Source organism: Xiphias gladius, chromosome 12 (genome assembly GCF_016859285.1).
Source record: "Xiphias gladius isolate SHS-SW01 ecotype Sanya breed wild chromosome 12, ASM1685928v1, whole genome shotgun sequence".
Classification (NCBI taxonomy): Eukaryota; Metazoa; Chordata; class Actinopteri; order Istiophoriformes; family Xiphiidae; genus Xiphias; species Xiphias gladius.
The window spans coordinates 11,411,827-11,433,681 of NC_053411.1; the positions used below are offsets into that span (position 1 = coordinate 11,411,827).

Genomic DNA, 21,855 nt, shown 5'->3' on the forward strand with positions numbered 1-21,855 from the left:
GTCCTCTGTCCTGTGCGGTCAGACCAAAAAAACCCCAACACAGCAGCACAGAGTGGACCTGCTAAGCTTTTTAAGCTATCACAAGCAAACAGATTTTCTAACATCTCCCCTTCCCTACTGTTCACCTGAAATCAATGTAGAGCAACAGACTCGGAGAAGGGAGCCTTCAGATATCAGTGTCTCTCCTCCCAGCATGCTTCAGAAGAATTAGGTCAGGGCTTGTTGGTTGTTATCTTTTCCAACAGGGGTCTCGTGTTGAGGCAATGGAGAAATGCGAGGAAAGAATACAAGACACTAGGGATGATACGAGCTTTGATCTTTAGCCGTTGTGTTTCAGTGATTGGATTCGTCATAACTCACCTCAGCGATGAAGAATAGCACCTCGTAATGTGTGAGCTTTCTCTTTGAGCGGCCTAAAATTGGTGTGACTTCCCTGTGCAAACATGCCACATTTGGTGAGAGGCTTTTGGTTCGTCAAACACAGGCTACTCAGAGAATGTGGAGTATTTTTTAGCTTATACCGTGCAGGGTTTTCCCTTCCCCTACACTTCAGCTGCCAGCAACGCTAAAAGTGTTACGGTCGTGGCTGGTTCGTCTGGCCTGCCAGAGAGGGAGAGAGGAGCAGGGGGGGCGGATGTGGGCTGTGGGTGGCTTCCCCATCACTGAAAATACAGGTTACAGTTTAAAAAGATACAAGGATGACAAAAGGAGGGCCCTGGCTTATAGACTAAATGCCGCTGACAGCGAAGTGGCCATTTTAGGGCTGTGTAAATAAGAAGCGATGTCATACTGTACCTACTGTAGGACACACACGAACAAACACACACACACACACACAGAAACACACTGCATGACCTGTGGAGACCTCCTGCTCAACAAACAAAGTGGTGTAATTATATGCCTGTGTGGCGCTGCAGGTGGAATGTGCTAGCGATAGTCAAGCCCTTGTTGTCATAAGGACTGGAAGCAGCCCCAGTAGCCATCAGACATGAGCTCACCATCATTACAATGAGAGGCGTGGCCAAGCCCGTCACCGCTGTGGACCTGATGTTGCCGTGGATACAGGACACACACATTGCACTGGTAAACACACACACGCACACGCACACACACAGATTGGCTTAGAGTGACACCGCTGGGAAATTAAAATGGTAGCCCAAAGCAACAGGCTTTTATTGGCCAATCACAGCTTGATCTTGGATGTGTTTACCTCGTAAGTTTGTGTATCTCACAGAGTGTGTGTGCCTGTGTGTTTGTTTGGCGCGGGACACTGTACAGGTGCGCTGCAAATGCATTGGCCTAATTATACTGACAATGTCAGCCAGTGTTGGAGAAATATTCACCACGCTTGTCTAGTATTCGGCAGGGTGCGCAGAAGAGCAATTACTGGCCTATCAAATTATTTTACAGCTCTCTCTCTGTGTGTTTGTGTGTGTGTGTGTGTGTGTGTGTGTGTGTGTTAGGCTGTCAGCACTGTCAGCGTTTTCTGACTCTAGGAAAAAATAAAGGAAACATGAATTACCTGTTTCACAACACGCTCTGCAACTTAACTTATTGATACTGGTCTTTCAGGACGGGGTTAATTGAGCCAATTAGACCAGAGCATCACATCAGTCTTTGTTTTCTCTGGAATCAAAGGCTGCAAATAAAAAAAAACTTGTATGCCTAAAACCAAAAGAAAAACATGATTGCAATGTCTTGTAGCAACCTCTAATTACAGTGAAAAGCCTGAGGCGGTGGAGTGGAGGCAAAAAGTGAACCATTTTATTACATTAAAATGTTTCATACAAACAATGCATACACACTAGTTTCATATTGCTTCGGACATAAGTTTCTTTTCTGTTTGAATTCCAGTTAAACAACTCTGTAACAAAATGTAAGTACAACATTTATGAAAATATAAATCTCTAAACAGGTAAGTCAGTCCTGACAATACAAAGAATACCATAGAAACATTCATTACCAGTATGCCAACTATGAGTTGCAAACATGTAAGTTATTAAAAGTCATTCAAGTTACTTAACATACAATAATACCATTTACTGGCTTTCATATGGACACATTCAAATATACTCTTACACTGGCATTCCAATATATTTTATAAGAGGACTCTTTTTTAAACTTTTTAGCAAAGAGAGCACATTTTCTCTATCATAAACATAATCACGGTGAACACTGAAACAATTTGGTAACAATATAATTACAGTACAAGCCTCAAAAACAAATGAGACAGTCAACAAAATGAAACACAAACTATAATTGGGACTTTGGTAATTACATGATATAATATCTTTTTTTCAGTTTAATAACATTTTGAGTTGTAGGGAATATAGGTATATTAAAGCTTGATGCTGCTACCCAGTTTGAAATGATCCAAGGGCCATTATCTTAACAGTTCAAAACTAGTAAACATATAATAAGATGGAATAGCCCTTAAAAAGTATATGTAAAAGTGTAAGTGTGTGGGTTTTGTTTCAATCATGCCTGGCAGATGATTGGTCTCATCAGAACACAAATTGAGTTTCGGGTTATTACAGACATGCTTTTAAAAAAAAGTTATCACGGCACCTGCAAGGTACAACCTCATATATTCCCAAATATTTTTTTTTTAGATTGTCAGCAAGCCAGATCTTAACAGCTTTTACTGTGTATCAGCCTGTCATTATGAGCCAGAATCTATAGGCTCACATATAGCGAAGTTCAAAAAAATGTACAGCTTGTAAATAGTATTTAGAAATCATTTCAAAATCTGTCATTGTGTAGCACCTACAGTATGTAAACCTGCGACAAAACCATGCATGAAAAGTTCAGGATTGTGACTGTGCAAGAAAAAGTCTGTATTAGTAGAGAAAAAAATGACGATGTCTAAATAAAATCTGGCGAGGTTACGCAAATGATCAATGAAAATATCTGCTTTTGTGAACGTCTGAGTACAGATTTATTTCGTTTTGTTTTTTGCCTTTACTGGACAGTTGATAGTGTAGAGGCAGAAAGGAAACAGTTCGCAGACCAGACTCGAACCGAGGACGTTATGTCGCATGTGCTGTGACAATTCAGCTACCAAGGTGCTCCTTGAGTACAGATTTAAAGCAGAAGGCACACGTTAATCTTAAAAAAAGAAGGAAATTTAAAGGGGCACCGTCTGGCCCTGATTTCGGTTGTAAAAGCGAGGCCAAAATTTGTATGTGTAACTTAAATGTGTGATTGTGTAATTTGAAATGTGTAGATATGTAATTTCGAGGACACACAATTTTCTGCTTTCAATCTGTACTCAAAGGCTCACAAAAGCATTTTTTTTTCTTCGTGTAGCCTCACTATTGATATTATTTGTGTCCAAATTTTGACATTTTCTGATTTTTTTTTTACAACAATTAACTTTTCCAACACATTTACGACCTTGCAAAGTTCCATGCAAAGTTTTTTTTAGAGGTTTACAAAAGTTGATATACAACCACAGGTTTTGATTTTTTTTTCTTTTTTTTCTGAACATCACTTCCCAAACAAAAAATGTTATTGGCCCTTAATTGATCCTATAGATTTCCAATTTCCCTGTCTCTGCAGTTAGATGTTAAGATGATGGCATATTTTTACTGATACCAGGCATATATAGAGAGACTGTAGCATTTCAGTGAGTCAGCTGTAGCCTGCAAGTAGCTGGATGGCCTTGTGTATTTTTGCAGGCAAATCCCAAACCTTTTTAAGACAAATCTAGATTACTTTAAACAATTTATACAATGTTTTATATGAATAAATCTAAGAATTTCTCACAAACCACTCATAAAGTGCTTCCACCTACTGTCTAAACCTCTGAATATATTCACACAGCCAAGTTGTTTCAGTGAAACATTGGACTAATCAATCCTTTTCTACCGGAACAATTGAACAAACTCCACTAAACCTAAAGCAAGTACACTGGTTAAGGCGTGAATGTGTATGGTGCTATGCTACACTGATGCTCAATAGTGGTGTTTCCCTTAAAACAAACAGCACACAAACTGATGGAACCGCAGGTAAAGTCACATCAAATTTACGTAAACTGTTCCAAGAAATTCCTACAACTATCATTACAAAGAGCAATGCCATCAATCTCTCATGTTGTTGACTGGATTTCAGTACAATGATCGTTTAGATTTAACGTCAATGCAAGTAGTATGTAACTGCGTGTGTACTGTGTTTACAAATTCCCTGCATTTTCATAAATCTTGTAATCTGCACATAAAGAACATTTTAAATTCCAGGCACTCACTTTGATTGCATTAAGCACAACATAACATTTTTAAGGAGTTGCACAAATTGCAGCAGCCAAAAAGAGATATGTACATATGTTCATAGTTCTTCCATTTTGTACAGTACCAACTGATGTAAATACAAACATAAATATACACTTTTAAGAACAACATTATGGCTTAATGTGAACAATGTAAATAAAGAAAGTGTACAATGAAAGTGGCTAAGATCACTGGAATGGCTTTGAAAATGTTTGACCAAGACATTTGAATAGTAACTTTGTTCTTCAAATGCAAAAGGACACATAATGGCTAACTAATAACTCACAGAATTAACATTTTTTTCTTCTTTTCAAAAACTTAGTATTTTTCTAACAGTCTTCATGTGTAAAACAAACAGAAACTGTATCATAAGTTGGAAGTAAGTAATACATAATTTGAGTGCAGCGTTAAAATGGTCGGCCCATTAACTACCCAGAGGGCTGACATCTGCAGCTGAATCACGTGGCTGTAAACAAGAATCAACTGCAACCCCAGAGATTCTAAACTTTGTCATCTATCTCCACCCTTCTGTCCTAACTCCACCTGCTTTTTTGTTCTCCACCTATCACTGCAGCAGTTCAGTCTTTTTTGTAGGCGTGGTTGACTCACCTTCACCAGAGTCAGACACATTGATGGGGCTGTCCCTGGAGAAGACCTCTGTTGACTCCCTCCAAATGCAGTCTGCGACAGACTTAAAGGAATGGTTACCACATTTGGGCCGCACCTTCTGCGAGGCGTTGTTGACAATCTGTCGGCTGTTGGAGGTGGCTATCTTTATCTTGAGGGCAGCATCCACACGGTCCACTACCGTGTAAGTGCCGATGCTGCCGTCTTCGAAGCCAATAATGATATTTAGTGCTCTCTGCGAGAGAGACAGGAAGGTGGGGGTCTTGTAAAGCGAGCATGTGCCTATGCTCTTACCATCAGCGAGACGCATCACTATCAGATTGGACACAACACCAGCATCATCATCTTCGTCACAGTTCCGGAAACAGACATACACTAGATAACGTCCATCTCTAGATAATTTCTGACGCCAGATTATACCAGCAGCATGGACAAGCCTCAGCTTCCCGCTGTGAAGGTCCAGGACGTTAATATTCTCATCACCCTTGGAGACAACTCCTAGTTTCCCATTGGGTGAGATCTGGAAGTCCTCTAGATTTTTGAGGAAGTTGGTTGGCAGCTGGACTCGCCTGCAAACTGACTCATCTGCCACACTCCAGATGATGACAGTCTCTGTAGATGTGATGAACACCACACAGTCGGGGCAGTCAGGAATGAGCTTGAAGTTGACAATGGTAATACCATCATCGCAAACAAACTTCTTGGATACGCTGCCCGACCACAGGCTGACAGCGAGGAGCTTGTTTTTAGAGGTTCCTACAAGGAAAGTGTTTGCTGTGGTAATCAGTGCATTTTGGAGGGTGACTAAGATGTTGCACACTTTGTGCCCAGTAGCAAGCCTCCAGACTCTGGAGGCGTTCTGCTCACAAAGCGACACTACAAACTGATCATTGTGGGTGATTAGCAGCTGTGATATTCTCTGTCCATTGATGCGGAAGATGTTTTCTCCAGTGCTGGTTTGCCAAATGTACTGGCTGGACTTGTCATCTGAAGTCACCATGAGATCACCTGAGGAGGTTAGGACACAGTTCTCCACTATACCCTCGTGCTTGAAGACTGTCTCAATAAAACCAGTGCTGAAGTTCCACTTGTGGACAGCTTCAGAACCATCCATCGTAAACACGTAATCCTCTCTGCCAGACAGCAACAAGGTCTGGATCTTCTTGCCTGTTTTGTCGATATTGGACATGGCGGTGATGATATCAATGTCCCAAACAGACAGCACTCCACTGCTTGCAACCGAGAGCAGCAGGTTGTGGTGGACTGATTTAATGAGTTTGACAATAGCCCCTGAGATCTCAATCAGGCTAGCCATGCACTGTCCACTGTCCCTCCTCCAGACAAAGATGGAAGAAGTGTTCTCCATAGAGGCCACAATGCTTTGTCCATTCTTGGAGAGAACAGCAGCAACAAAACGCTCACTACGTTTGGCTTTGAACTTCTCTACCATTTTCCATACTTTAGTATCCAGTACTTCAATACTTCGGGCCTTGCAAATGAGAATGGAGCGCTGGTCCTCTGATAACTCAATACCCACCACTTCACTCTCATCACCTCTACAATCATAATCTTCCATCAGCCTTGGGTTGGTGATCTCTTTGGTGTTCCAAACTGACAAGCTGCCTTCATTGTCAATCATCACCATTTGGTTAAGGGTGTCCAGCACAAGGATGGACTTGACAAATCCCCCAGAAAACTCAGAGGTCACAGTAGCCAACTTGTCCCCATTTCCCAGATGAAAGATGGATGCAGTATTGAGGTACTGGCCACAGAAGGCATACATTCCATCTGGAGAACACTGAACACAAGTTACTTCATACCAGCAATGGAACTGGTAGAGAGGCCAGCCATATAGTAGGTCAATGACGTTTACATCTTTACTAGCCTCAAGCCAGGCCAAAGCATGATGGGTGGACAAAGTAAAACCATTGATGAAGGCCACCCCACCAGTGATGCCACCATGCTTGGACCCCTTGATTTCGACCTCAGATAAAAGGCAGGACTTATGATTATCATAGATAAGCAGCGTGTTTTTCGTTGTCGCAACGACCAGATACTTTTCATCTGTTGTTAGCCTGATCCCAAGCACAACAGATCTGGCTGTGTCGATCTGTCGCAGTAGTTGTCTGCTCTCAACATCCCAGGTACTGACAGACCCATCTTCCAGGGCTACAAGGACTATGTTTGGAGCTAGAGTCGGCAAGATCTCCACAATCTGCATGTAGCTAGAGCACAGAGGAAGCCTCTCTGGACTGTAGGTGACGTCCATAGAAGAGTGGAGAGGTACTATGGAGCAGTACTTTGGACCATCTTTGTCACACTCCAGGAGCAGGTGTCTGAGCTTGGGGAGGGAGGTGACAACTGGCAGAAGCCGTTGCTGCAGCTCTGCAGACAGTGATGCTGGATTCTTCAGCACTTTAACCTTGATGCTACGCAGAGTGGTGGCCAGGAACTTTAGTTCTTTTTCTTGGGTGTAACTGTAAGCTAGGTCAATGTCAGTTAAAGCCTTTTCAAACTGGCCAATCTTGATCATTGTGTAGAGCCAGCTGAAGTTCATGATGACACCAAACATGAGGTCATCTGTGCGCCCACTCCTGGTAAGGTGGTAGACCAGTTCTGTCATCTTTCTGTGGTTGACAAAAAAAATGTCAGGCTCCAAAAGGTTGCACTGGAACACCCATGGCTGCTCTGGAGTCTGCCTGTCATAGGAATACTTGTCAGAAGATGTTTTTTCATGGGACTGTTGATGGTGGGGGTTTTTGTGATGAGATATGTTAAGGGAAGTGAAATGGTTGTTATCATAAGTAAAGATCTTCTTCCTGCCTCCTGACCATGCCCCCAGGAAGTACTCGGCTAGGAGGCTGTGCATTTGATGGACATCCTCCTCATTGCTAAGATACAGCTTCTGAGCAATGACATGCAGGTGTCTGTTGGCCCAGACCATCAGGGTGACGTTACGTACTTGGCGTTCCACCAGATATCCTTCTAGCTCCTCTTTGAGCCTCGCAACCAAGTCATAAGAGATCCTCAAAGGGTTTTTCAGGTAAGTTGCGACAATAACATCACCGAGAACTATGTTATCCAGGGACAGAATATCTTCAAGCTCTACCTCAGTTAGTCCAGCCTTGGCCATGGTGATGTAGCCTAACGCTCTGAAGACAAATCGTTGGCCCAACTTGTTCTCAACTGAGTAGAAGAGCTGCTCAATGCTTTCATGCACTGTGGAGCACAGGGACCTGTCATCCACATCTTTGTGAGACCTCCAGTGAACTACCTCTCTGTAGATGAGGTTGACAAACATTGGTAATGTACATTTGGCAAGTGCCTCATTGACATAGATCTGTTGGCCTGAAGTGACTTTCCTCTTCACCCCCAACAACTGCTGCTTTAATGTTTGGCTGCAGACCTTGCGGTCCCTCTGAATTAATTCCACATAATACCCCTCATCATGGATGAGGTGTCGGAGTTTCTGCAGGATGCCATGTTTATTGGGCAACGTTGAGAGTACAATGCGGACTGTCCGAGGCAGGTGTATGGGGAGCCACCACAGCTTGCGAGCTTCATCGGCTTCTGAGAGCTGCTCCAGGGCATCCAGGACAATAACCAAAGGCCTTTGGAACGAGGATTCCCCTAGAAGATTGATCAGGAGCTCCCTCATCTCCTGGATCTTGTTAGGCAAAAAGTGAATCAGGCAGCGGTAGTTTATTGCAATCTGTTCACAGATGCTCTGGAGGAGGGTGCGCAGGTCTGTGGAGAGCTGGCTGGAGCCAATAAAACGAACAATGACCACTGGGTCGGTTTCAGGGCCCATCTCTTTCTGCAGCCATGTGTAGGCCTGAAAAACAGCATTGAAGGTGGTTGTTAGAATAAATGTAGAATATATTTTTTATGAATGGGTTTTGTAAATAGTTAATATTTTAATAACAAATATGATGATTATGTAGGGCTCTAAACTGTAACCCAAAATCTGCGAAATTCTCACACATTTTTAAAGTATAAATCTGGAAAAAATCTTAAAATGGACATATCTAATGCGACTGGGGCCACACATTTGTTTTTGTTAACTGTGAGTAAAATTTACTTTTATTCTGCTAGGTCTGGTTAGAAAAACACAGCCAAACAACTTTAATAATCAAGCTCTACAGTGACGGCAGAGAGATCAAAATAATTACTATTCTAACAGTATGAGGCAGGACTCATTAGCACAGCCCGGAGGAGATGTTTAATACGTTTTCACCTTATGACAGCATATCTGTGCTACACCAAATTTCTAACTTTTATTAGACACAGAAAAATGTATAGAACTAATAATGTTCATTTTTAAGGTCCTCAAACATTCTCAAAGTCATTAATGCATATATTTTAATTCATGTATGAATAATCTTAATATCATGAGAAATATTCTATGAACAGGCATTACTCCAATTTTGAGACCTCACTGATGTTATAATTTCATTCATGAATTCATTAAATGCCCAGCTGAGATTTCAGGAGACATTAAGATGTTGTTTGACACTTTTGGAGCAACACTAATGATGACTACTCCACATTTAGCTGTGAGTAAGTTTGAGAAAGAAAAACTGAGACACACAATCTGTCAATCGAAATTGAAAAAATTTGAAATATATATTTTGTGTTTGTGACTGAATTAATTAAACTGCGAATATTTAACGACTATAAATTTTGGAAAAACTCCGATATAATTTTTGTCCGCTTGCTTGATATTCATGGACTGAAATTTTTTTATAGATAAAAACTGTTTATGTTAAATTACAATAAACAAAAATGTAATTATAATATGTCACATGTTACACTGAATACAACGAGTTCAACACGATGTAATTGCAGTACAAGAAGGCAAGATAGCATAGCTAAACAGCAAATTCAAAATTGTATGTCTGTATGTCTATGCACAAGCCTTATTCCCACTACTACAATCAGCCACAAATGAAAGTCTACTCAACGTTAATTAACCTGACTCATGTACAGTAAATACTAGCCATTATCATGGCCCGAAATTCAGCAGAGTCTCTGAAGACTCATTCCTGCATTGGTAATACTTTCTAACTGTGCCAAAGCAGTCATTGCACTGTTAGGAACCCATTACATTCTGCTGTATTTTATGCTATTAGAACCTATTTAACAACTGGTGTAATGTATCATCTGATACATAGTATTCTTATTCTGAAACGGTGTATTATTTAGCTGATGATATGAAAACCTTTTTTAAATCCTCACATACCTGTTATCATCACAAAACTCCCATGAGGCCTGAGGCTACTAGTGGATGAAGATTAAAGCTCCAAATAAAATATCTACCTAATTCCCTTTCACATTATCCTTCTTTTTGCCACTTTTCTATGTTCAGCTAACTCAAAATTGGTAAAATTATGTAAATGAAACACAAGATATATACTCAATGTGTTAAATCTTCGACCATATTCTTACTTCTATCTACTTTACCAACCCCACTTTCCCTTTGTATGCTCGCCTACTAAAAAACAAACAAAAAAAGTGCAACATTATACACCTCTGTTGCTCCAAATAATAGCAGGCAATTTCAGTCTCAGTTTTTAATTTAGGTTCTGATATACACATGCCGTCTCACTCATTACTACATGCATGCACACTATCTTTCAGTCCAATCCAGCACAGACCAGCGGCATATGACGATCTCACACCAGACATGCTCAAAAAAGCGCCTTAATCTGGCATCAGTATCTGGCAGCACAGATATCAACTCTTTGGAATAACCAATTTTATTAATATTGTTTTGAATTGCCATTACTTTCATGAAGGTCTTGTTTGTAATCAATTAACTTAGAATGTGATGTTGCAAACTGTTAATATGGCCATTATCTTCAATCACACAGGTTTCACAGGTCATTTTTATGTGTGCAAATTATAGTTATCTAGATTTGCACACTTTACTTTTTCGTTAGACTTATTCTTTGTACCTTATACAACTGGCTTTCCTTCGTTATAAACACTGGAAACAACCAAAGGACATAAAATCCTGTGGTACTACATAGTGTGGGAAATGGCTGCTATTTAAAAAAAATAATAATAAAGATGAATTTATCAATTTTTAGCTTATGAATTTACACATATTTGTTTCACATACGTTGTAATTGGCCTGTGTTGCATTCTCACGACAAACAAACCACAGCTCAGGCCTCTCAGAGGAGGACAGAGACCTGTATTTTCTTGCAGACCCAGTGTGGGTCCACGGGTCAGATGAATCAAACCAAACAGGCTAAGTGTGAATCACACTCTGGACACAGAAAACCGCAATTGTTTTACTAACCTCAGATAAGCATTGATGATCTGACTTAAACTGCAGCTTTACGCCTGTGGAGGCAGGTTAAAACATAGACAGGGAAGAAATCCTTGTATAAAGTATTGGCTTTTTCCTTCAGCTTTTCAACAAATGATGAGGTGGACAGTTTAAAAAAACAGATAAGACACGGCCCACTCACAATACGGTTGTGTGATTAATCAGTCAGGTTATCGCTGTGGGCAGTGAGTGTTCAGAAATGCTTTTTAGTTGATAAGTCAGTTGTTAGTCAGTTAGTTAGTATGTTTAGTCATAACCGCCATTTTCTTTTTAAGTGTGAGAAATATTAATCAATTTTGAATGGATAAAACAGATATCTACCTTTCTGTGCATTTCTAAAACCTTTCTAAAGACTCCAGAAAGCAGATTTTCTCTTTTCTATTTACAAAAACTCGCTTTCACTTGAGAACACAGTGTGGCTGTCAACACGTAACAAGGAAGCTTTTGAAACATCCACCTGGCATTGAAAACATGAAAGAACAAATGTCATGCCACAAAAAACAGGACAGGCTCTAAGAAAGCAGCCCCGCTCCCCTGACAGCAACTAAAAACGTGTTGCTGTTGCGCTGAAATGAAAAGTATTTGTAGCGGTACCAGCGGAAATGAAGGATGGAAATGATGGTTTATAGGGAGAATTTTATAGATCATTCATTACTGTGATAAAATATATTTTCTTACAACAGTGCTTTGACCACCTCCATCCTTGAGCATGTTTCTCTTCCCTCACTCCTCTCCTCTCTCACTAAGCTCTGCTCTGTCTGTGTGTATGCACCTTTACTGTTGCTGGCCTGAAGTGTAAACCTTTATGCCACGACTTCCTTTACGTAATTTAACTCTCATTTTCAAATTTCTTGTTTGCCTCCCCCTGTAATTTTTATTTTTTAGGTTTAGGCTTAAATCATGTTTATCGTTGTTTGTTCTGCCTGATTTCTTGGTGTTATTGTACCTTGTAACATTTTATAAAACTACTATACACTGAACTTGGATGGTTCGAATGGCGCTTCATTCTTTTTATTTATTTATTTAATTTTATTTATTAATGTGACATATATTACAAAGGTTGGAAAGGAGGGTTGGAAATGTGGGCATCTGATGTGTAATCTTGGCTTCGGTGTGATCTTAATGTAGTTGGACAGCCAGATGGCACACACAAAGCCACAGAGGGAACAGAATATGTCACATGTGCACAAACAAATATCCACACACAAACATGGGCGTGCGCAAAAATTAAGAGACAGATGTACGCGTACTTTACAGAAATCTCTACAGATGTTCACACCCAAATGTTTAAAAAAGCAAACCGACGCCAATAAAGTCATATGCAGATGTGGGCAGACATGCACCTTGACACACACACACACACACACACTTGCATGGCTTGACAGGAAATTTGAGACGTGCATGGCGATGGTCTTTCTCTTGGCGCACACACAGATGACCAAGCAAGCGTTTGATGAGACGAGATGAGCAGTTGCACACCGTCTCATGCTCTGTTGTACAAAGATGGACACATGCTCGGATCATCCTGACAGACGAGCAGAAGCGTGAACACCCTGCGAGAGCCGGCTGAAGTGTGTGTGTGTGTGTGTGGGGGGGGGGAATTACACAAAAGCAGAAAGATAACACCATAATTTCACCAAAGTTTTCACATTATCTCTTGCTCATGTCTCACCTGTTTGGCCACTTCAGACAGCAGCAGTGTCTTTCCAGTGCAAGGTCCGCCGTACACCACCAAAGGGCTCATTCTGCTCCCCTTGGATGGCAAAAGATACTCCTGCAGGTAATCCAATGACTCGGCCTTGTACTCGTAGAGTGCTGCGTAGGTTTTACAGAGAGACAGGTGCTGGAGGATCTCATCGTACAGCGGGTCAGTCTCTGTGTCAAAGTTCTGCTGGACTGTGGCCTGGATGATATCCACCATGTCCTCATAGAATTGTTTACACAAACCTTCCACATAGTGGCTCTCCACTTCTTGGGAGTAGCCCAGCTTCATATCGCAGTGAGTGACAGAAGAATAGACGCGGAGGTTGGAGGCAGCAACGACTGTTGGGATGAATTCGTCCCGTACCTTCAATAGGCGTTCGTAGGCTTCCTGGTTGCGCATGATACGGTCGCCGCTTACCACGATATCCATGTATCGGGCCATGTCAGGGAGTTTGGCGAAGCGGTCAAAGTTGGAGATCTTGCGAATGTAGCAGACACATTTCCTGAGAAAGGCAGGAGTTTGTTTTCCAAGGGCAAAGTCTAATTCGTCTTCCAGAGCTGAAGTATGAGAAAAATACAACTTTGTTATATTTTAGGTGAAAAAATTAACTTCTAATTTTTGAAAAATTTATAAATGGACTAATTCTATCATATTTCTAAGCAGCTGATAAAGGCCACCACTGGATTGTAATGTGCAACCAGCAAAGATAAAAGTCTAACAGATGCAGGATTTAGATTTCATTCAGGAGCAAAGCTGAACAGATTTTAGAAGCCTTTACCCTCCGATTAGATAGATTTCTCTTGAGCCTTATTTAAGAAGAAACAGGGTTGATAAAATCACATAAGCCAGAGCTACTGAACTGTATCACAGGCTCCCCCACAAAGCTGACTGAACTTCTGCCAGCATCTCCTGTGTAGTTTTGGTAGCCTGCTAATTAGGTGGGAGAGGAGAAAAAAAAAGTGTGAAAGGAAAGTTGGGAGGTCCATGAGAAGGCACAACTTCCTCTATTCAGTACAATCAAGCATCGCTTGAAGCCCAGCGTGCTCAATTAAAGTGCATAAAAACTGCAGTTTCCTGACACAAAAGAGGTTCTTCCTTTTCATGCATAATTATAAAAGTTGAATGGAAATTACCTAATTAGATTTGTATTATTCTTTATGTCTACCATGTAAAAAGGCTACAAGCTGTGCCTAGTCTATGAAAAAAGAGCCATGCACTTGCCATCAGATCCTGTTAGTATATTGCTCAGATCATCTCCCACGATGACAGACCGAGAATGGAAGACGAGATGTCTTGAAAGATTAGTTCAGGGCTGTCCAAACAATTCATGAATAACTGGGCGATTCCCAAAAGAAAAGTATTTTTACAGACAAGAACTGATATGCAGTATATTGGATCAGCCTTATGGGGTGAAAAAAAAAACATGGGGAGGACATGATCCAATGTCAGAGAGTTGTACCTGTAACTTTTGGTGTTACCTTTTACACTAGCAGAGGTATGAAAAAAACTGAGAGTAACTGTCTTGTTTTTGTTCTGGATTCTCTGTTTTGATGTTTGATCGTAATAAGAGAGCTCCGAAATGCCATTTTAAGAATAATTAGCACCTTCTGAGTTATTTCAAGGAACCACGTTCATGGGCCAATTGTGAATAATTAGCCGGATAAATCACTGAAAATACACTATAACATTAAAAAGCAGAGTGACATAAGTAATTAATAAAAATGGGGAAGCGTGGTCTTGAAAAGTCATGAAGTAATTTTCTTTAGAAAGAATGTTTGTTTGTTTTTTTCCTGAGAATGTAATGTGCTGCTTGGAATAATTACCTTGGGCGGAACATACAATGTGATCGATCAGTCACTGTCATCTGCCGAGCTGAGTCTGACAGATCCTGATTGCACATCATCCCTTGTTATCAATTTCAACAGCCTCACTCATCAAAAAGACGACCTTTGCCGCTCGACTTTCCCCACTGAAGGTAAATGTTACATTTTCAAAAAAAATCATTATTTTTTTCTAATGTTAGCAAATGCTTCCTTTACTTAAGGCTAGATGGCCTGGCTCCGCCATAAGACACTGTGGGAAACCTTGGCATGTAAAAGTTCACCTATACTGTACACTCTCATGCAGTACCACTGTATATGAAAAAGAATGATTTATTGGAATATCTTGGAGAAATTAGCTGACTGCATATCCCTTTCACCAATTGAACCTATTGTAATAACTAAGGGCTAAAACTAACGGTTATTTTCATTATTGATAAATCTGTTGGTTATTTTCTCGACGAATTATTTGGTTGACAAAATGTTCGAAATGTAAATGTAATGTAAATATAATAAAATGTCCATGATAATTTCCCGAACTATAAGTTGACGTATTTTAATACCTTGTTTTGTCGGAACAACTATCCAATACTCAAAGCCCTTCGCTAAACTGCTTAAAGCTAAAATGAGTGAGTTTGTGCCATTTCTGGTTCAAACATATACTTGAACAACCATCAAAATTGTCACAAAATAATTTTCTGTCTGTTGACTTATTGATTAATCAACTTATGGTTTATCTAAGGAAAAACCCGATATGATGAAGGGCCTGAAATTTGTGTCATCAAATTAAAGGTCAAATAATTTTTTTCAACGTAAAAATCAGAATAAAAACCATGGAAAGACAGAAGTGAGCTACCCAATAGAGAGTAGGACAAGTTTTAACTAGAAAAGAAAATATTATTTAAGATATGACATGAAAAGATGACAAAGAAAGAAAAAGTAGACTGGAAACTAACCAGAGCAAAGGAATTTCTTGGCCTGAGCGCTCTTCATGGTCCCCTTCTCTTGAAGCTGCAGCACCGCCGTTCGGAAGATCCTCTTGATCTCCTCCGACACATTCCTCCAGGCCTTGTCGTTCTTGGTCTTGGCTGCGCTGCTTGACTCCATCTAAGCAGGACAGCGGGCAGGGAGAGGACAGTCTGACTTTACAGTAAGACGGACGACTCTCATCACGTACAGAGCGAACGCTGTCATCCCTGCTTTTGTACGTACTGTGCAGATACACACAGTAGCAAATGAGATCTTGTCCTGTGTCTGATGTAAAAAACACAAATTTAGACTGACTGCTTATGCTGCCCCCCAACTAGAAGACAATTGGGCAGATTTGATCCTGTAGTGTGAGGGGTCTACAGACATAATCTTAATGTTACCTACTGAATCGGAGTCTCCGGCTCATGCTGCAAAATGTACTCTATTAGCCTTGCCGATTCTATCTTGTTAGCCATGACTTCGTACGCTGTTTGTTTTCTCGTATTTTGTTTTTCGGTGTAAAACATAGCACACACAATTGCAACCAGCTGACGAAGACGGTCCGCCCTCCATGTTTATTTTGCTCTGAAGTCACATTTGATCATACAAGTTTCTCTGAGATCCCAAGTCCCCGGAATCGCCACTCATTTGGTATAAACGCCTGCTCTGTGCGTTCCTATGTTTTAAATATTAACAATCAGTTAAATCTGTCGTGACGTCTGTGGTCTCCCACATTTTTTAAATCTTTTAGGATATGAAAATCCTCTAGTGTGCACCAAGCCATATGTAGACAGAAAACATCTTTTTTAATCAACTGGTAAAAATATACACAAGTTTACAGGCTTCCTGAAGTGTGTTAAAGTGCTAGCTAGCCAACAACATATAGTTTTTATGACTTAAGTGAAACCCAAGGCAACAATATCATGCAGTTTTTAAGAAAATGCAGCCAGATATTATATCACCTCTATAAAATTCTGATAAGAAGGTGGAACGCAGAAACTAAACAGTTTTATGTAACAGTAACTGGGCTGACAGAATTTCTCTTAAGTCACTTTTATGAGATCTCTTGCAAGTATACTAAAACTTTTTTCCCCCTTATTTGGCGAACATTAAAGCACAAGACTTCCAAAGGTCTCAAGAACTGCCTGAGACAAAAAACCTTTGCCCAGAAACTCAAAAAACAAAGCTGGTTTTCTTTTCTGTATGTGCATAGAACATGTTCCCCAAGCAGAAGTAAATTCATGAACCACAGAGCTCAAGGACAAGAATCCATTTTCAGCTCTGTTAAAACCTCCGGTAAGTGAAGTTATGACGTCCATATAGGTAAAGTAACGCATCAGGAAAACCAATAACCACGAACAAGTCCCTTTTCTGCCACTACTGGTATTAAAAAGTGTCTCATATAGCAGGTTAGTTGGACTTACAGAGTTCTGGTAGTTCTTAAGCATTTGGGCTTTGGGTTTGAGGTAGTATGCGGGTGGCACAGAGTTTTCATCCCTGCAGTACCACTCTTCCAGGATGTGTGTGTCCAGCCCTGCCTCCACAGCTGCATCCAAGATCATCTCAAACTCTGCTGACTCCACTTCCCCCGGTACTCGGATGCTGCCGTACTTTTCTCCCACCAGACCCTGGGGGGGGGGGGGGGTAGAAAAGGTAGAGGGCAGAGAAGGTGAGAGAGAGGGACAGGAAATGTGTATCATCATGATCTTTCAAACTGTTTTAGGGCTCTATTTTATGGCTCATTGGCGCAGGGTGAATGGTGGAGTCATTGATGCACGCAGTGCAACTTATTTAAGGCAATTTCAAAGCCACAGGCGCAACTGTGGTGCTGTTAGGACGTCTAGCAGCCAGTTTGTGAGATCAGGGACGTAGCTGCCCCCACTGTCCCCATACCGTGTGCACTGCGGTGCATACTGACAGCTCTGTCTTGGATGGGAATCGCTTTGCACCACAGCCACATACAGTATGTACAATGTACAGTTTATGTTGCAAAATGTTGAACAATTAAAGCTAAGGAAAGGTGAGTAAGGGGTAAAGTCATCTCACTTCACAATTTTGATATGAGGAATAAGAGAAAGGGAATAAAGGAAAATGCCGCTGTTAGTGTTTTAAAAGTGAACTGATGTTAAGAAGAACAAAACAAAGAGGAAGAAACTGATTTGAAAGTACCATCTATGCCCACCCAGTGTTGTTAACCCACTAACATATACTGGTTTACCAGCATCACCAAAAGTTTGATCTTAATTGTGAATGTCTGAAGTTTAAGATATAAAATAATAAAGTAGGACTCACTTTGTGCCCTTTTACTCTCTGACAGCCACTTAAGCAAAGGTGTTCATCCCTCTGTCTCACTGACAGCATTGCTGTCATCTCCCGCACAAGTTGTCTATACACACACAGGCCTTAACAAACTGCAAATTAGTTTAAAATTGATAAAATTATGATTTATATTAGGAAATATCTTATCAAACAATAAGTAAACAGGATTACAAATGTAACCAGATGCTCAATGCGCTTGGTACTTATCTGGGGCTATGGAGACATTCTGGTCGTTACAAAAAAAAACACTGAGGTTCAATACCAGTCTCTACTCATCAATCACTGCCTTCAGTAAGAAAAGGAAGATTTGTTCTGCTGCTTTACAGTGAATGTTGGAATCGCACACTGTTACGTAAAATCCAGAGCATCGGCCAAATCTCCTAATGCTCGGTAATCAGTAGTATTAAGAAAATGAGCAGATTTGCTTCATATATAGAACGGATGGGTCTGTTTTAAATGAAAATAAATTAATGCATTAATTAAAGACAGGTATGTTTAATTGTGAGAATAGCAGACTGTGAAATGTGATTTAAGTGTGCTTTTCGTGCTATAACATAAGATCATCACAATCACTGCCTTCATCATCGTCACCATCATCATCAGTCTTACATACCAAAGCCAATGCCAACCATCTCTCTCCACAATCCCCTTAGTCACAAACCAGAACACTCAGCACAGTAGCTGCATAATTAAGCATCATAGTATTAAATGGTGGACTTTTCATTCCACTATTATTCCCCATTCGCCATGGCATGTCTACTGTAAGCTCCAACGTTCCTCCGCTGAGCATCTACGCACACGCTTTTGATTGACGGCCAACTCAATATCATTGGAAATGATCAGGGCAGTTTCCTGTCATGGTTCATGATGCGCTCTATCAATCACATTCAAAGACAATGAGAGAAAAAAAAAAAAAAATCACTGGAGACCCCACACTACATGACCATCTGATCTTTACTCCACGAGTTGTATTTCACGTGCAGCTGAAGCCAAGGGGCAAAGGTGCAGAGCGAGCGAGGGACAAGCCAAATGACTGAGCTCCGATGAACAGGAAAACTACATTTGTACGCTCACGGCAAAGCGCTTCAAAGCCATTCCATGTTGGACTCCTCGTTCCCTTGGCAATCGCAGTGGGAACAGATGCAGAGAACAAGCCGAATCAGATGATGGCATGTGGCATGGACTGTAGGACAGCCTACTCTCAAAGCCCACAAATGCCTTTGCTAGATTCATTTACATTCACACAGTTTTGTGCCCGTGTCGCACATGTTGTTCATTTTACAGCATCTTCTGGATCTAGGAGAGAGTCTCTATGTACGGTATCAGTTGTTTTGGAGGAGGAGGTGTCACTTGTAAGGTTGGTTATTGTGTTTTGGATCCAAACCCACCTTTTTTTTCCATCTATTATTACATAAGCATTTAGTTGACATACTTATTCAGTGAAACAGTGTATTAAATGTATGTGTTCTTTACCTAAAAGAAAGTTTAAGGCCCAAAGACAAAAGAAGATAAAATAGTAGGTAAAAATTCTGTAGTTATGCTAGGTAAGAAATAAATGAACTCTCCTGTGACTGTAATTTTCGTGTTTGTCCGACAAAACAAGAAGCCTAATAAGAAAGAAATGCAAATGTAAGACCAAAACCAGAGACGAGCATAGTTAAAAGGCAGAAACAAGTAGCAAATAGGGGGAGAAGGTTGGGTTTCCCCCTGTGCATAATACTTTGTGCTCTCTTCCTGCCAAAATAAAGAGTTAAATAGATAAGTAGGGCAGGGTGCTTGCTATCTTCAGTTGTGATTGATGGGAAAGGTCACAAGCTGGATTCAAGACCGAAATGCTTCAAGTGACTGGTGCACATTTTAGGTCAGTGTACTTTAAAAGAAATATTTAACTGCTTCATTTTTGACAGTTGCTCTCCAATATAGAAACAGACGGTGTTCAGTTTGCTTTTTCACCAGAAATGTGGAACCCACAGAAAACATGAGATCTCATTGGGATAAATTTGATCTAAATGGTTTGTATTTTTTTTTTGTCTTCATGGAAGCGTATACAATACGTAATGGTTCTGTATTCAATTCAAGCAACTCAGTCAATGAATGTTTACTTAATTTACCATTCGCTGAGCCCCCCCTTCTCATTTTTAGCTGGTGACCGTTGATTTTGTTGCCTGAAATGACAACTGTTGCTAGCAGATTTTTTTCTCTTTTGTTTTTGGTTTCAAAAAGGTTCAAAAAGAAACATTCCTATAGGCTCTTCACATAATCTTAACACAGCACATCACTTCAGCAAATCGACAGATCCAAAGGTTGACAAAACTGCAGCGATTGGAAAATAACTGTTTGAGGGCGGCGTTTAGCGAATAGTCAATGATTCGCTTTTAAGGCTTTTATTTAATGCATTGTATATAAGTTCATGGTAATTGAACACCTTCATCCTGCCATTTTGAAACGAAAGTAGAATCTACCTAGTTTAGCTACAAGAGCCTACAAACAAGTAACATGACGGTTTAGGGAAACATTAAATCTTCCAAGAATCTGTAACGACAGATTCTCAGGCCACCGGGCTGCCCTACGGGTCGCCTCATCCACCCGCTTTAGATGGCCCTGTATGACTCACTGTGCTGCAGTGATGTGTCAGTAGAGGATAGAGGCACTGGGCTGAACTACAGTAATGCAGAGAGAGAGAGAGAGAGAGAGCCACATCGTGTGTGAGAGTGAGAGAGAGCAGGGAGAACAAGTTGCTGACAAAGTCTCTGTCAGCTTGCCTAGCGGTGATATAGCAGGATGAATGGTGTGTGTGTGTGTGTGTGTGTGTGTGTGTGTGTGTGTGCGTGCGTGTGTGTGTGCGAGGAGATAGAGATTTGGATAAAAACAACTGGTGTGTCCTATCGAAATGACAAAATCAGGTGTTCAAATGCTAACACAGCACATGAGCGCACGGACACATCAGCACACACACATTCACACTACTCCGCCCTTGTGTGTAATCTACTGTCACTTCTGTCCCCCACTTGACTTACAAAAGCCAATCTGTAAAAAATGCCCAAATATTTGCCAGGTGGTTTTAACACCCCTGTCTTAGCCAGAGAGCAGGCCTGGAATGAGACCATCTAAAGTGGATTACAGCCAGGCAGCTGACAAGCTACAACTTCAATCGTCTGTGTATGTGTGTTCCTGTACAGTATGTGTGTCTGCCTCTTTTGAGAGGGCACACGGGGGTTGCAGTAGTTCTTATTAGACTTTAGCAGCTGCAGGTGCAAGAAACATAGGAGGCTAAAGTGACAATAACAAAGCAGACGGTTGCCAAATGCAATTCCAGTTTTAGCCGCACTCCTTTGCCTCCCTCCCGCCTCCCTCCCCTGGTTTTTCATCCTTGGAAGGGGTTTTATACTCTGACTAAGTGCACTTTGTCTGATGAGCCAGTCTGGAGAGGCGACTGAGATATTATATGCAGCTACAGTATGAATCAACAAATCAATCACTCACGTGGTCAATCAGTCAATGAAACACACAGTCAACTGTTCTGATATGTGCTGCATAAGCTTTGGCACTGCAGACGGAAAAAGAATCAAATGCTCTGATTAGGGAAATATTTAATTTTCAGTGACATGCACACCCACTCACAGCGCAGTGTTTAACTCAGCTGCAAGCAAATTCCAGGCTACATATTGATAGTATATAGTATGTTTTAATTGCATTGGTATGCTGGTTGTTTGCAGTTAGGAAATCAATGTACCTAACACTTTTTTACAAACATAAAACAATGCAACCTGAGCCCTGCCAATCAAACAAACAAACCACATGAAAAGACCA

General features: G+C 40.8%; 1 protein-coding gene across 1 annotated transcript in view; it reads right to left on the reverse strand.

Moving 5' to 3' along the window:
• Positions 1-4,833: 4,833 nt before the first annotated feature.
• The window catches only part of LOC120797499 (NACHT and WD repeat domain-containing protein 2), a 43,998-nt gene continuing 26,976 nt past the window's right edge, over positions 4,834-21,855 (reverse strand). Inside the window, exons 5-8 of the mRNA XM_040141208.1 lie at positions 17,151-17,354; positions 15,714-15,864; positions 12,905-13,494; positions 4,834-8,730 (exon numbers count right to left, since the gene is read on the reverse strand). Coding sequence (XP_039997142.1) covers positions 4,834-8,730; positions 12,905-13,494; positions 15,714-15,864; positions 17,151-17,354 — 4,842 coding nt within the window. The remainder of the gene's footprint in view (positions 8,731-12,904; positions 13,495-15,713; positions 15,865-17,150; positions 17,355-21,855) is intronic.